This window comes from Eriocheir sinensis, chromosome 60 (genome assembly GCF_024679095.1).
Source record: "Eriocheir sinensis breed Jianghai 21 chromosome 60, ASM2467909v1, whole genome shotgun sequence".
In the NCBI taxonomy this organism is placed as follows: Eukaryota; Metazoa; Arthropoda; class Malacostraca; order Decapoda; family Varunidae; genus Eriocheir; species Eriocheir sinensis.
The window spans coordinates 3,815,684-3,831,291 of record NC_066568.1 but is presented as its reverse complement, the minus strand read 5'-3'; the positions used below and the strand labels follow the sequence as shown (position 1 = coordinate 3,831,291).

At 41.6% G+C, this 15,608-nt stretch overlaps 1 protein-coding gene across 1 annotated transcript; it reads left to right on the top strand.

Annotated features, from left to right (window-relative positions):
• Window positions 1-4,398: 4,398 nt before the first annotated feature.
• On the top strand, window positions 4,399-14,409 carry LOC126985760 (26S proteasome non-ATPase regulatory subunit 5-like). Its single transcript, XM_050841088.1, has 8 exons — window positions 4,399-4,790; window positions 6,281-6,425; window positions 6,661-6,912; window positions 7,536-7,788; window positions 9,808-10,011; window positions 10,927-11,036; window positions 11,421-11,604; window positions 13,856-14,409. The coding sequence occupies exons 1-8, from the start codon at window positions 4,621-4,623 to the stop codon at window positions 14,065-14,067; spliced, it is 1,530 nt and encodes a 509-aa protein (XP_050697045.1). The 5' UTR covers window positions 4,399-4,620; the 3' UTR covers window positions 14,068-14,409.
• The last annotated feature ends 1,199 nt before the right edge of the window (window positions 14,410-15,608 follow it).

The window sequence follows — 15,608 nt, the reverse complement described above, 5'->3', positions numbered from 1 at the left end:
TATTTGTTCCTCTCATATTCGCCCCTTTTCTTTCCCCTCATCTTCTAAAATCCGTCTTATTTTCCTGCTCCTCCTCCTCATCATCATCATCATCATTTTCTTCATATTGTTCCTTCTTCTTTATTCTTTTCTGTTCCTCACTTCCTTCGTTCTGTCTTTTTCATATTCTTTCATTCCACTTCATTCCTTTTTATCCTCACTCTCCTCCCTATTTATCTATTTATCTATTTATTTTCATAGCCTAAGAACGTAAAACCTCAATGAAACAGTGATATAAAATTGTTAGGCTAAACGTGGATATTAGTTACCGTACAATATAAATAATAACAAAAATAATAATAATAATAATAAAAATAATAATAATAATAATAATAATAATATGACTACAGGACAACTCAAATAGTCAAATAGTTACTTACAGTCTGGAGCGTGTAATTTTTCTTCGATCTTCTTTATCTTCTTCTTCCTCCTCTTTTGTGAGACCATTTTTAGCACTAAACTCATTCTTTTTTTCCTTTCCTTCTTAACTTCTTCACATCACCTGCATTTTATTTATTTTCAGCTGTAATTTTTTTTTTTCTGTAACGCGATAACTTTTGAACCATTACAGCTAGGATGTGGAAACTTCATAGGTGGACAACTAATGGCCCCACACAGGACAAGTTCGATTTTTAAGGTCAAAGGTCAAAGGTCAAGGTCACCGAGGTCAAAAATAAAACTGGCGCGAGTTTTGAGAGGTGAAGCAGGGCAGGACCTCGCCCAAGACTTAATTGCATATTTTCACATTTTGAGCACTCCGACCAGAGGGGGTTGGCAGCGGGCGGTTAATTTGCACACACACAATGTTTAGTTTTTCGTTTTTCTTTCGTTTTGGGTTAATTACAAGCACCAAATTCATTATTATTTTCCTTTCCTTCTTAATTTCTTCACATCACCTGCAATTGTTTTTTACCTTTTTCTTCTTTTTCCCTTCGTTTTGGGTTAATTTCAAACACTAAGCTCATTATAATTTTCCTTCCTTCTTAATTTCTTCACATCACCTACACTTTTATTTTTTTTCCCTTCGTTTTGGGTTAATTTCAAACACCTTAAACTTATTATTATTTTCCCTTCCTTCTTTTCTTCACATCACCTGCACTTTTCTTTTTTTCTTTTCCCTTCGTTTTGGGTTAATTTCAAACACCTTAAACTTATTATTATTTTCCCTTCCTTCTTTTCTTCACATCACCTGCACTTTTCTTTTTTTCTTTTCCCTTCGTTTTGGGTTAATTCCAAACACCTTAAACTTACTATTATTTTCCCTTCCTTCTTTTCTTCACATCACCTGCACTTTTCTTTTTTTCTTTTCCCTTCGTTTTGGGTTAATTTCAAACACTAAACTCATTATAATTTTCCCTTCCTTCTTAATTTCTTCACATCACCGGCACTATTTTTTTTTCTCAAGTTACTCGAGCTAAAATATCATCTCGTCTTTCTTTACTTTCATTCTGAGTTAATTTTCAACACTAAACTTTTTCTTTCTGTTTGCTGGTAAAGATGGCAGCTGTCCTTTGATGGGAGTGATGGGGGGGAAAAGACACAATGGTAGGAGTGAATGCACAACAATGGAGGGGGGCGGTACCTGCCGGCCTCTCCCTGGACAGTAACAAAATAAAATTAGGGGACGGAGACGTACATTAGATGGGAATGAATACAGAGATACAAGTCCTTCAAGTAGAATACTGCAAAAATCACAGCCTTGTATAGCACGCCAGTAGTTCGAGAAGGGCAAATATATACCTATCCCAGTTCAACTAAGAATACAAAACTTGATTTCAATGATACATATAGGGGCCGGATTCATGAGGTCACCACAAGTCCGGTCGTTGGTAAGTCTGTTAGTAAATCTGTCCTCTACGAATGACCCTTGTGCTTAGGCCGCTCCGATGACAATGAATGAAGTACTGCTGGCCTGCTTAGGTCGGCATTATAAGAAACTTTCGCTTCTCACATCAGCTATTTCTAAAGGTCAAAGAGGGGGTCAATCGGTTTCAAATGAGTGTTTCTTTAGGTTCATGGTACAGAAGAAGGGTCACACTACCACCAGGGCCATACAACTACTCCTGGAAATGCCCGCAACTCCTACGAAAGTCTGGTCAAATTTGTGTTTCTTTAGGTTCATGGTACAGAAGAAGGGTCACACTACCACCAGGGCCATAAAACTACTCCTGGAAATGCCCGCAACTCCTACGAAAGTCTGGTCAAATTTGTGTTTCTTTAGGTTCACGGTACAGAAGAAGGGTCACACTACCACCAGGGCCATACAACTACTCCTGGAAATGCCCGCAACTCCTACGAAAGTCTGGTCAAATTTGTGTTTCTTTAGGTTCACGGTACAGAAGAAGGGTCACACTACCACCAGGGCCATAAAACTACTCCTGGAAATGCCCGCAACTCCTACGAAAGTCTGGTCAAATTTGTGTTTCTTTAGGTTCATGGTACAGAAGAAGGGTCACACTACCACCAGGGCCATACAACTACTCCTGGAAATGCCCGCAACTCCTACGAAAGTCTGGTCAAATTTGTGTTTCTTCAGGTTCATGGTACAGAAGAAGGGTCACACTACCACCAGGGCCATAAAACTACTCCTGGAAATGCCCGCAACTCCTACGAAAGTCTGGTCAAATTTGTGTTTCTTTAGGTTCATGGTACAGAAGAAGGGTCACACTACCACCAGGGCCATTAAACTACTCCTGGAAATGCCCGCAACTCCTACGAAAGTCTGGTCAAATTTGTGTTTCTTTAGGTTCATGGTACAGAAGAAGGGTCACACTACCACCAGGGCCATAAAACTACTCCTGGAAATGCCCGCAACTCCTACGAAAGTCTGGTCAAATTTGTGTTTCTTTAGGTTCACGGTACAGAAGAAGGGTTACACTACCACCAGGGCCATAAAACTACTCCTGGAAATGCCCGCAACTCCTACGAAAGTCTGGTCAAATTTGTGTTTCTTTAGGTTCACGGTACAGAAGAAGGGTTACACTACCACCAGGGCCATAAAACTACTCCTGGAAATGCCCGCAACTCCTACGAAAGTCTGGTCAAATTTGTGTTTCTTTAGGTTCACGGTACAGAAGAAGGGTCACACTACCACCAGGGCCATACAACTACTCCTGGAAATGCCCACAACTCCTACGAAAGCCTTGTCAAATATGTGTTCTTGGGCGGCGAAATGTCTTATGATACGACCCTAAGCTGGTCGACACTTCCTTCATGGCCATTGGAGTCGCTTTAAGATCAAGAGCGTTCCTAGATGATGGAGTAACCAGGGACGGTATAAATACTCAGAGGCTTCCATCCCTCTCATCAACAATTTCCAAAGGCCGAAAAGAAGATTAATCGGATTCTAATGAGTGTTTTTATAGGTTCACGGTACAGAAGAAGGATCAAACTGCCACCAGGACCATAGAAGTACCCCTGGAAATTCCTATAACTCCTAGGAAAGCCTTGTAAAATATATGTGCTAGGCCGTCAGAATGTTTAAGAACACAGCCCCAGGCGACTTACCATCAATCAATAGGTCTCGTAAGTGGTTTGATGAATCCGGCCCAGCCTGCCACACACTGCATCACCACCGTGGCGCAAAATGAGGGTGTTCCTTGAGGATGGCAGGGAGGACATCATGGTTCAGGAGCCAACACATTGTCTGGGGCAGGTCAAGGCAGTCCCGTGGTTTAAACTTAGCAATGAAAGGGCATAACTCGAAAAGTAGACATCTGCGACGGAAATGAGGTACAAAATCATGCAATTCACTACATTTATCACCAGAAAACATGAACCACATCAAAAAATCGTTGGTTGGGTGGAACGGTAGATTGTCCAACACGACCATAGTGGAGGCTAATACTGGCGCCTCCACGGTGAAATGACGTACAAAATCGTGCAATTCGCTACATTTATCACCAGAAAAACATGAACCACATCAAAAAATCGTTGGTTGGATGGAACGGTAAATTGTCCAACACGACCATAGTGAAGGCGAATACTGGCGCTGTCTGCATTGTCACCTTGGAGCTACTCTTCCTCCAAGATTATCACAGCTGTGTCTGAGTTGGGTAGCAATGTTATCACTGACATAATGCCCAAGTCTATCCTTAACATAGCTAAGCGTATAGTCAGTGCCAGGGTCCACTGTGTCATCCTGAGGGGCACGTCGAGCAAGGCAGTCTGGATGGTCACATGGGAGGGCACCCTGGGGAAGTGGGCCGTGGCACCTGTGGCCTCAAGGGCATGGACGGCAGTCAGGCACTTACTAAGGGTCGTATTTTAAAACATTTCGTCGCCCAAGTTCACATATTTGACAAGGTTTTCGTATGAGTTTAGGGCATTTCCAGGAGCAGCTTTATGACCCTGGTGGTAGCTTGATCCTTCTTCTGTACCGTGAACCTAAAGAAACACTCATTAGACCCCGACTGATCCCCTCTTTGACCTTTAGAAATAGTTGACGTGAGAAGCGAAAGTGCCTTACAATACCGACCAGGGAGAACAAGAAGGCAAAAGACTAACTTAGAACAATATTACAACACATGGAATAGTGATCCGTTAAAGAGGCGCAAACAACAACCCCCAAAGAGCATCATCATGGAGGAGGTGGTTCGGTCCCTGGCGCAATTATCCCTCTCCAGCGAGCCCAAGAAGGAGCTGCAGCACCTCAAGATAACCCTCACAGCCCTAGGAGGTGCCAGGGATGTGCTGCTGCCGAGGGAGATTGACCTCAAGTCCCTCTTCGATGCCTTCAACACCTCGGACCAGTGAGGGATTTTATTTGACGTGTTTCTCCTCTGTTATTTGTTGGCATTGTTTTATTTGATGTGTTTCTGCTTTGTTATTTGTTGGCATTGTTTTATTTTACGTGTTTCTGCTTTGTTATTTGTTGTCTTTGTTTTATTTTGTCTGTTTCTTCTTTCTTGTTATTTTTTGGGATTGTTTTATTTCACGTGGGTTTTTCTTCGTTTTTTGTTGGCATTGTTTTATTTCACGTGGTTTTTTCTTCATTTTTTATTGGCATTGTTTTATTTCACGTGGTTTTTTCTTCATTATTTATTGGCATTGTTATATTTCATGTGTTTTTTTCTTCATTATTTATTGGCATTGTTTTATTTCACGTGTTTCTCCCTTGTTCTTTGCTGTCATTCACCTCTTTGTCTCGCCTGATATAGAGAATTAGTTATAAGTTATGTTTATGGTCGTGTTTTTCTGTGTTTTGTATTTAATTGACTAATGTTGCATGTGACATTTACCTATTTCCTAATTTTAACATCTTATGGCATTTATCTAGTTTTACACTCATTGCACTGTGGAGTTTGACACTTTTCTATCATATCCTCTCCTACTCCTACTACTAATTGTAACTATTTGCCATGGAAATTGCTAAATAGGGAAGGCAATGTCCCTCCCTCTCCCCCCATTAGGAAGTGAAGCAAGATCAATATCACCTATCACTACTAGTACGTTAACCTGTTCCAGCTTCATTAGTTGCTCAAATCTCAGAACCAAGTAAATTATAACAGAATGACAGAAGGTGTTATCAAAGGGTGATTAGCACGTTTAAATCTACCAGGGAAAAAATGTCAACCACTAGAGTGAGTTGGGCATAATTCTAGAGTAATTCCTGAATGTATATGTTATTTGACATTTTATTCGTATATATTATGATTAAATTCACCATTGTAACCGAGCTCTTTTGTGGGGCTGGGTGGAGGAGGGATTCATAGAGGGGGGAAGAGAGAGAGAGTGGCAGTTATGTCGTGTCTGTGGCTGTTGCCCTCTTTTCATGGTTGCAATTACCTTAGTAAAGTCTCTTACATTATTTTACTTCTTACCGTATCACACACTTTTTTTCTACAACAAGGGTGGCAGCTCAAAGACAATAAACAACAAAAAAGCATGCCTATTTAATATACACTTAATATGCACTTTTTTATATACACTTTAATACTCACTGAAAATAGAACTTACACTTAAAACAGAGGGACAAAAACACACATAAAACAGAGGGACAAAAACACACATAAAACAGAGGGACAAAAACACACATAAAACAGAGGGACAAAAACACACATAAAACAGAAAGACAACACATCCAGATAAAAAAAAAAAAGAAGAAAGGCAAAATCACACCCAGAAAAAAATACTTAAAACAGAAAGACAAAAATACAAAAAATAAAAGAAAAATATGAATAGAAAAAAAGTACCTTAAACTAAATTATAAAAAAAACTAACCCCCTCCCCATCCCCACAGAGAGCAGTTGGAGCTGGCAGTGCAGGTGATGGGCCAGCTGCTGCCGCGCCTCAGCCCCGTGGAGGCCGTGGAGAGGTTCCGCGGGGAGCTGCTGCGCGGCCTACAACACCCCGATGAGGATGTGCGTCGGCTAGTGCTCAAACAGGTGTGGCTGGGGCGTGACTTTTCTTTCTATGACAGGCTTTTCAAACATGCGAACGGAGGCTTTTTTTGTTATGATTGTGTTCGCCCTTGAGCTGCTTCCTTTACTGTAAAAAAAAAAAAAAAGGAAACCACCACCACTAAAAAATGAACTGTTGAACTTTACCTTGAACCCTGAACTGTTTCCTCTGCTGTAAAACAATGTAAATAAATAAAAACTCACCATCATCTCCCCCCAGGTCCTACGACTAGTGGAGGCAGACAGCGACGCAGGAATCAACATCTTCACTAGCGATGTTGAGATGCACCAGACCGTCCTGCGCTGCGTCGGGGACAAGTCGCTCGGCGTGGTGAAGATAGCCAGCAGCGTCATCGTCAGGGCATGTCGGCACCAGGCTGGGCTTGGGGCCATCTTCTCCCCCTCGTCTTTGTCCGTCCTACAGGAGATGGTGGCGATAATGGAGTCCACGATGAGATTTAATGTGTATGAGGTAATGATGATGATGGTGTATGAGTTTTTTTTTTTTTTTTTATGGTATAAGTCGGCAAAGAATGACCTCACTTTGTTGGGGGCTTTGTGGTGCAGTGTTTAGCACTCGGCTCACAACCGAGAGAGCCCGGGTTTGATTCCCGGGCGGAGTGGAAAAATTTGGGCGACTTTTTCGATACCCTACACCCCTGTCCAGGTATTAATCGGGGGTTGTGTCCCGTTTCCTAGATTCTGTTCCCTTCTCCTATAAATCTTTCCCCTTCTATCTCTCTCCAGCATATGACCACAGATGTTGCGCCGACTAAACGAAACTTTCCAAATTTTACCTCACTTTGTTGTATAGAAAGTCTCATTAATAAGGAAGCATATATGAATTTTCTGAGTCAAGACCTAACCTAACCTAAGGGAAGGGAAAAGGCAGGCCACAGGTAAAACAGGAGATAAGGAAAATAGAAAACAATAGATATAGCATTAGAAGAGTACAAAGTGATGAAACCGCTGAAACAAGACTCATATGCAGTGTTTTTTTTCTGTTTTGTCCTTGAACTGCCTCCTCTACTGTAAAAAATATTCACACTAAAATTAAAGCTTGAGGTAAACTGAACCTTTACCGCCTCTCCTCAGCTTGTTGTGGAAGTCAGCTTACTCGGTCCTGCCGCCCTCAATGCTGCCGTGTCCTCTGGCCTGGTGGATCGCCTGCTGTCGGAGGTGACCACTGGGGACGGCCTGACCCAGCTGACGGCACTGCAGCTGCTGACGCCACTTGCCCTGAGCCCCGGCGGAAGGGCGCTGCTGGACGAGAAGGGCGTCACTAGCAAGCTCATGTACCTCCTCTCACTGGCACAGAGCGACCCCATTGCCAGGCTGCTGACTCATGGTGGGTGGATTAAACTAGCTGGACTGAGGGGGCAGGGTTAGGTTACAGGGGTCATTGGATTAACCTGGTTGGATTAAGAGGGGGGTTAAATTATGTTAGGGCAGGACGCATTGGATTAACCCGGCCGCTGCGATTGGCATGGATTTGGCCTTCAATAGTAGCCTGGTAACATATACTCCCAGGTCTTTCTCTGCCTCTGTGGTGGATAGTGGAGTGTTTCCCATGTGGTATTGGTGTGCTGGATATCCCTTCACTGGTAGCCTGGTAACATATACTCCCAGGTCTTTCTCTGCCTCTGTGGTGGATAGTGGAGTGTTTCCCATGTGGTATTGGTGTGCTGGATATCCCTTCACTGGTAGCCTGGTAACATACACTCCCAGGTCTTTCTCTGCCTCTGTGGTGGATAGTGGAGTGTTTCCCATGTGGTATTGGTGTGCTGGATATCCCTTCACTGGTAGCCTGGTAACATACACTCCCAGGTCTTTCTCTGCCTCTGTGGTAGATAGTGGAGTGTGTCCCATGTGGTACTGGTGTGCTGGATATACCTTCACTGGTCGCCTGGGAACATACACTCAGGTCTTTCTCTGCCTCTGTGGTGGATAGTGGAGTGTTTCCCATGTGGTATTGGTGTGCTGGATATCCCTTCACTGGTAGCCTGGTAACATACACTCCCAGGTCTTTCTCTGCCTCTGTGGTGGATAGTGGAGTGTTTCCCATGTGGTATTGGTGTGCTGGATATCCCTTCACTGGTAGCCTGGTAACACACACTCCCAGGTCTTTCTCTGCCTCTGTGGTGGATAGTGGAGTGTGTCCCATGTGGTATTGGTGTGCTGGATATTCCCTCCCAAGGTGCAGGACTTTACATTTTTCTTCATTGAATTGTAGCAGCCACTTTTTGCTCCATTCCTGTAGCTTGGTGATGTCTTCTGGTAGGAAATCCACAGTCAAAAGGTGTGTCTGTATGAGAATTAACATCTTTTTGTGTCAGTGTGTCCTCTAACTCCTTTAAATGTGGAGGACCACCTGTTGGCTATAGGTCAATGTTGCCAGATTGTCATACTCTTCCTTTTATGTTTTTTTTTTTTTTTTTTTTTTTTTTTTTTCCATCAAAGGATACAGCTCAAGGGCAACAAAAAGGGTACAAAAAAAAAGAAGCCCGCTACTCGCCGCTCCCACAAAAGTAAAAAGTAAAGAGTAGCCAAAAGAGAGGTCAATTTCGCATGGAGAGATGTCTTGATACACTCTCTTTGAAATGTTTGCTGATTTCCAACCCCAAAACTGCTTTCATCACCCAAATAACTGCGTTCATATCAGAGTAGTAAGTTCAGCGTTGCCAGATTGTTGTACTTTGCCTCTTATGTTTGCTGATTTCCGACCCTAAAACTGCTTTCATCACCCAAATAACTGCGTTCATATCAGAGTAGTAAGTTCAACATTGCCAGATTGCCATGTTCTGCCTCATATGTTTGCCGATATCCAACCCCAAAACTGCTTTCATCACCCAAATAACTGCGTTCATATCAGAGTAGTAAGTTCAACGTTGCCAGATTGTTGTACTTTGCCTCTTATGTTTGCTGATTTCCAACCCCAAAACTGCTTTCATCACCCAAATAACTGGGTTCATATCAGAGTAGTAAGTTCAACGTTGCCAGATTGCTGTGTTCTGCCTCATATGTTTGCCGATATCCAACCCAAAACTGCTTTCATCCCCCAAATAACTACTTTCATATATGGTTATCGTTTAAATGGTTAATTATTGGTACTTCTTGGCAACAGAGGGTATCAGGACACCTCTCCTCCCGAAATTGACCTCTCTTTTTGGACACTACTTTGACCTCAATTCAGGAGCAGTAAGTAGCGGGCTTTTTTTTATATTTTTCTTTACGCCCTTAGCTGTAAAAAAAATAAAAAATAAACGTTATGGGCCAGAAACCGGTAAATACGCGGCTCGTGAGTATGATAATCTGGCAACAGTGCTATAGGTGTATGTATCTGCTTCACTATCCCCCCCTCCTTCAGGTCTTCTCGAGTTCCTGGGCAACATCGGACAGGCGCGGCCACGGCAGACCCTGGAGGAGCACGGCGCGGTGACCCTAATGGTGTTACAGCTGGCGTCTGGGCATCTGGACCTAGGCGGGGACCCCTCGCTGCAAGCCTCCGCCCTGCGCGCCCTGGCTCACATCGGCACCACGGTGGAGGGCAAGATGGTGTTGGCAAAGTGCAGTGAGTATTGGGGACGGAGACGGAAGTGGTTGTTTGTTTACTTAATTTATGACACTGTGACAGACTAAGGTTGTGTTTACTTGTACATTCAAAGCAGCTTAAGCACTGTGACCAATACCTTTTTTTTTTTTTCATTTCTTTTATTTATACTTTTTTAGCAGTATATACAGTGTAACCCTGAGACTGAAGTGGTTGTTTGTTTACTTATGACACTGTGGCAGACTAAGGTTGTTTTTACTAATATTTGTAGCAGCCTAAGCACTGTGACCAACACCTTTTTGTTGTTGTTGTTTTTTTCTTTTCATTATATTTATACATTTTTAGCAGTGTTAGGATATGATGATTTAGGATGTTTGAGAATGTATATATTTTTTTTTTTTTTTTTTTTTTTTTTTTTTTTTTAAAAAAAAGGAGACAGCTCAAGGGCGCAAAAAAAAAACAATAAGAAAACAAAAAAGCCCGCTAATCGCTGCTCCCATAGAAGAATCAGAAGAGGTGGCCAAAAGCAAGGTCAAATTCAGGAGGAGAGGTGTCCTGAATAGTATATGAATAGTATAGGATTAAGTGAGTATACCCTAGTGAGTGAGAGAGACAGAGGGAGAGAGAAAACGGGAGATGGCGGAGGAATATTGTAGTGGGCAGAGCTGCCTTTCCCCGCCAGATTTGAAACGTTGTGATCCTTCCAGGTAAATTAAGATTTCTTATACGATGCAGTCCACTCTTTTTTATATTTATTTATTTTTATTTTTATTTTTTTTTTACAGCAAAGGAGACGGTTCAAGGGCATAAAAAAAAACAATAATAATAAAAAAAAAACTGTTGTTCACCTTCCGCTTGCTCCTATTACTTACTCCCATTACCTGCACTCATTTACTTACTTCCTCCACTTACACAGCCCCTTCCTCCACCCTCCAGAGCATGAGATGGACCAGGTGTTGGAGACGTTGGGGACGGAGGCGGTGCAAGGCCCAAGTAACCTCAAGGTCGTCTGTATTGAGGTGTTGACGCAGCTCTTCCACTTGGAGGTGCGTGTGTGTGTGTGTGTGTGTGTGTGTGGATAGGTGTGTGTGTGTGTGTGTGTGTGTGTGGATAGGTGGGCGGGTGTGTGTGTGTGTGTGTGTGTGGATAGGTGTGTGTGGGTGTGGGTGTGGATAGGTAGGTGGGTGTGTTTTCTTCTTTCTTTTCTTCGTTTTTCTCTTTTTCAATTTTGTTTTGGTCTTAGATTTTCCTTTTTTTTTTTCTTTTTTTTTCCCATTGCTTCCTTTTCCCACAGCCTTGGAGGTGTGTGTGTGTGTGTGTGTGTTTTCTCTTTCTTTTCTTTGTTTTTTCCTTTTTCAATTTCATTTTGCTCTTAGATTTTCATTTTTTTCTTTTTCTTTTATAATTTCCATTGGTTCCTCCCCCCACAGCCACAGGAGCTCAAGGAGGACATAGTATCAGTCTTGGAGCTGTGGTGGGCCAACACTCTCGGCGTCAGTGAAGTGGTCAAGCTGGCCCGCATGCCCTTCCCTGACCTCCACTGTGCGGCCCTCGGACTCCTCACCACCCTCGCCACCCTGCCATGGGGTCAGCGCCTCATCGTAGGGGAGCCAGGTACTGTACTGACCTGTCGTTTTGTCTCATGTAATAGTTGAACTGTTTAACCCCTTGACTGTGGATTTCCTACAAGAAGACATCACCAAGCTACAGGAATGGAGCAAAAAGTGGCTGCTACAATTCAATTAAGGAAAATGTAAAGTCCTGCACCTTGGGAGGGGATATCCAGCACACCAATACCACATGGGAAACACTCCACTATCCACCACAGAGGCAGAGAAAGACCTGGGAGTATATGTTACCAGGCTACCAGTGAAGGGATATCCAGCACACCAATACCACATGGGAAACACTCCACTATCCACCACAGAGGCAGAGAAAGACCTGGGAGTGTATGTTACCAGGCTACCAGTGAAGGGATATCCAGCACACCAATACCACATGGGAAACACTCCACTATCCACCACAGAGGCAGAGAAAGACCTGGGAGTATATGTTACCAGGCTACCAGTGAAGGGATATCCAGCACACCAATACCACATGGGAAACACTCCACTATCCACCACAGAGGCAGAGAAAGACCTGGGAGTGTATGTTACCAGGCTACCAGTGAAGGGATATCCAGCACACCAATACCACATGGGAAACACTCCACTATCCACCACAGAGGCAGAGAAAGACCTGGGAGTGTATGTTACCAGACTACCAGTGAAGGGATATCCAGCACACCAATACCACATGGGAAACACTCCACTATCCACCACAGAGGCAGAGAAAGACCTGGGAGTGTATGTAACCAGGCTACCAGTGAAGGGATATCCAGCACACCAATACCACATGGGAAACACTCCACTGTCCACCACAGAGGCAGAGAAAGACCTGGGAGTGTATGTTACCAGGCTACCAGTGAAGGGATATCCAGCATACCAATACCACATGGGAAACACTCCACTATCCACCACAGAGGCAGAGAAAGACCTGGGAGTGTATGTTACCAGGCTACCAGTGAAGGCCAAATCCATGCTAATCTCAGCGGACCTGTTAAAAAATCACTAGAAATTGTTATGCTCATCTCTTGGAAAAATTACTACAAAATTTTTAAGTTGTTGAATAATTTGAAGTCCCTAAAAAAAGTAGCTAAGTAGTAGTATTGTTACATCATAATCATTACTATTTGCATTATTATTATTATTATTATTATTATTATTATTATTATTATTATTATTATTATTACCAGGGGTGTGGAGTCGGATTTTCAAAACTCCGACTCCGACTCCGACTCCGACTCCAGTAAATTTAAATGTTGCGACTCCGACTCCAACTCCGACTCCAGTAAATTTAAATGTTGCGACTCGACTCGACTCGACTCCAGGAAATTTGAAGGTTGCGACTCCATATATATATATATATATATATATATATATATATATATATATATATATATATATATATATATATATATATATATATATATATATATATATATATATATATATATATATATTTACCATCCTTGATATCACTTAGCAATTATCCTCCATGATAGAATTAAATATACACATTAGCTCATGCAAAACACCATAAAATATGGCAAAAGGGATACCTGTACTATCTGTTGTCAGGGTGGTTGTTGCGGCATGTACCGCCCTCCTTCCTTAAGGTATATCCTCAAGAAAATACAAAATAAAAAGCATGAAAAAATACTAAAAATACCAATATTCCCGCAGACTGTTTGATTGGACATATCTTCCAAAACGTCAATTTCTCCCAATTTGTAAGAATCTCCATGAAGTGAAATCTTTACTAAAAAAATTAGCACGTAAAGGAGTCGGAGTCGCTCATATTTTTACCGACTCGACTCGACTCGACTGACTCGACCTCGACTCCGACTCCAATTCCGACTCCGACTCCGACTCCGACTCCGGCCAAAAGTAGCCGACTCCTCGACTCCTCGACTCCGACTCCGACTCCGACTCCACACCCCTGATTATTACTATTATTATTATTTACTTTTTTCATATATGTGCTTACCAATTGAGAGTTAAATCATATGTATAGATTATTGTATAGATGTATAGATTTAGATATAGATATAGATAGATAGAGATAGAAATATAGATAGATTTAGTTACAGATATAGAGATTTAGATACAGATATAGATATAGAGATTAGATATAAATAGAGATAGATTTAGATTTAGATAGAGATAGGTATAGATAGAGATAGATAAAGATACATATAGATATAGATATATGTATAGATGTATAGATTTATTTAGTTCATCATCATCATCATCATCATCCCCAGGGCTGGTGGAGTACATCCTGGACCGCACCACCGAGTCAGACAAGCAGGGGATGGAGGCAAAGTGGACTCTCGTGGAGGCTATCATCAAGTCGCCCTCCGCCCTCGAGACCTTCTCCGAGGACCAGCTGAGCCGCCTTGAGAAGTACTTCCGCCAGGGCCCCTTCTATGCCGAGGCTACTGTGGAGGTGGCACTTGGGGAGGGGCAGGAGTGAAGGGTGGAGGAGTGTGGGTGGATAGGTGGATGGGTGTGTTTTTCTCCTTTTCTTTTCTTTTTTTCCTCTTGATTTCTTGTTTTTGTAATTTCATGGATTTTTTTTCATTTTTACTTATTATTATAATTTTTTCCTGCTTTTCCGCTTTTGTTTTTCTTTTCTTTTGTTTTCTTGTTTTTGTAATTTCACTGATTTTTTTTCATTTTTACTTTTTATTATTATTTTTTCCTGCTTTTCTGCTTTTGTTTTTCTTTTCTTTTGTTTTCTTGTTTCTGTAATTTAATGGATTTTTTTCATTTTTACTTTTCTTTATTATTTTTTTTCCTGCTTTTGTTTTTCTTTTCCTCTTGATTTTTTGTTTTTGTAATTTCACAGATTTTTTTGCTTTTTTTTTATGTTTGTTTTCCTTTTTCATTAATTTTCTTCTTAGATTTCTATTTCATTTTAGTTTTAGTTTTTTCTCCATTTATTTCTCTTTATTTTCTTTACCATTTTACTTCTAAATTTCTTTTCTTGTCTTTTTTTATCTTTCCTTCCTTTCATCTTTTCCAATCTTCGTTTTTTCTTGTCTTTTTTTATCTTTCCTTCCTCTCATCTTTTCCAATCTTTGTCTTTTCTTGTCTTTTTTATCTTTCCTTCCTTTCATCTTTTCCAATCTTTGTTTTTTCTTGTCTTTTTTTATCTTTCCTTCCTTTCATCTTTTCCAATCTTTGTTTTTTCTTCTCTTTTTTTATCTTTCCTTCCTTTCATCTTTTCCTATCTTTGTTTTCTTGCAAGTTTTTAATTAGTTCAGTCATTTTTGGGGTACACACACACACATAGACACACACACACACACACACACACTGGGAAGGTTAAAAAGGTTGTATATAGAGAGAGACACAGAATCCTTTGCCATTTTCTTTATTTTTTCTCATTATTATTTAACCGTAGAATCTCACACGCCAACCCAGCAACACACACACCTTTCTTTGGGAGCATTAATAAGTAACATATGAGGTAACAATAACATGAGAGGAAAGATTAGAAGTGATAACAGAATGTTCTCTCTCTCTCTCTCTCCTCCGAGCACAGATATATAAAGAGAGAAGGGAAAGAGTAGTCGAGAGGGAGACAGAGAGACGGGTCCTATATGTGTCTGTGGGGGGTTGTCAACATACTGTGGGGGGGACATTCTGTGGGTCCTGTGTGCTGTGGTGAGAGAGAGAGAGAGAGAGAGAGAGAATCATCACACACACACACACACACACACACAAATATATACCTCCCTTCCCTCCTCTCACTACAAAATGTACAATATCTTTAACACATATTTCTAAATCTCCTCACTTAACACACACACACATAAATACCTCCCCTTCCCGTCCCTCCTCTCACTGCGAAACGTACTTAACAAACACATATTTCTAACGCTCCTCACTTAACACACACACAGGTGAAGAGTGTGCACAATTTTAAGGGAGAACTGAACAGATACAGATATGGAGACGGGACCACACGAGCGTAAGCCCAGGCCCTGTAAACTACAACTAGGTAAACAC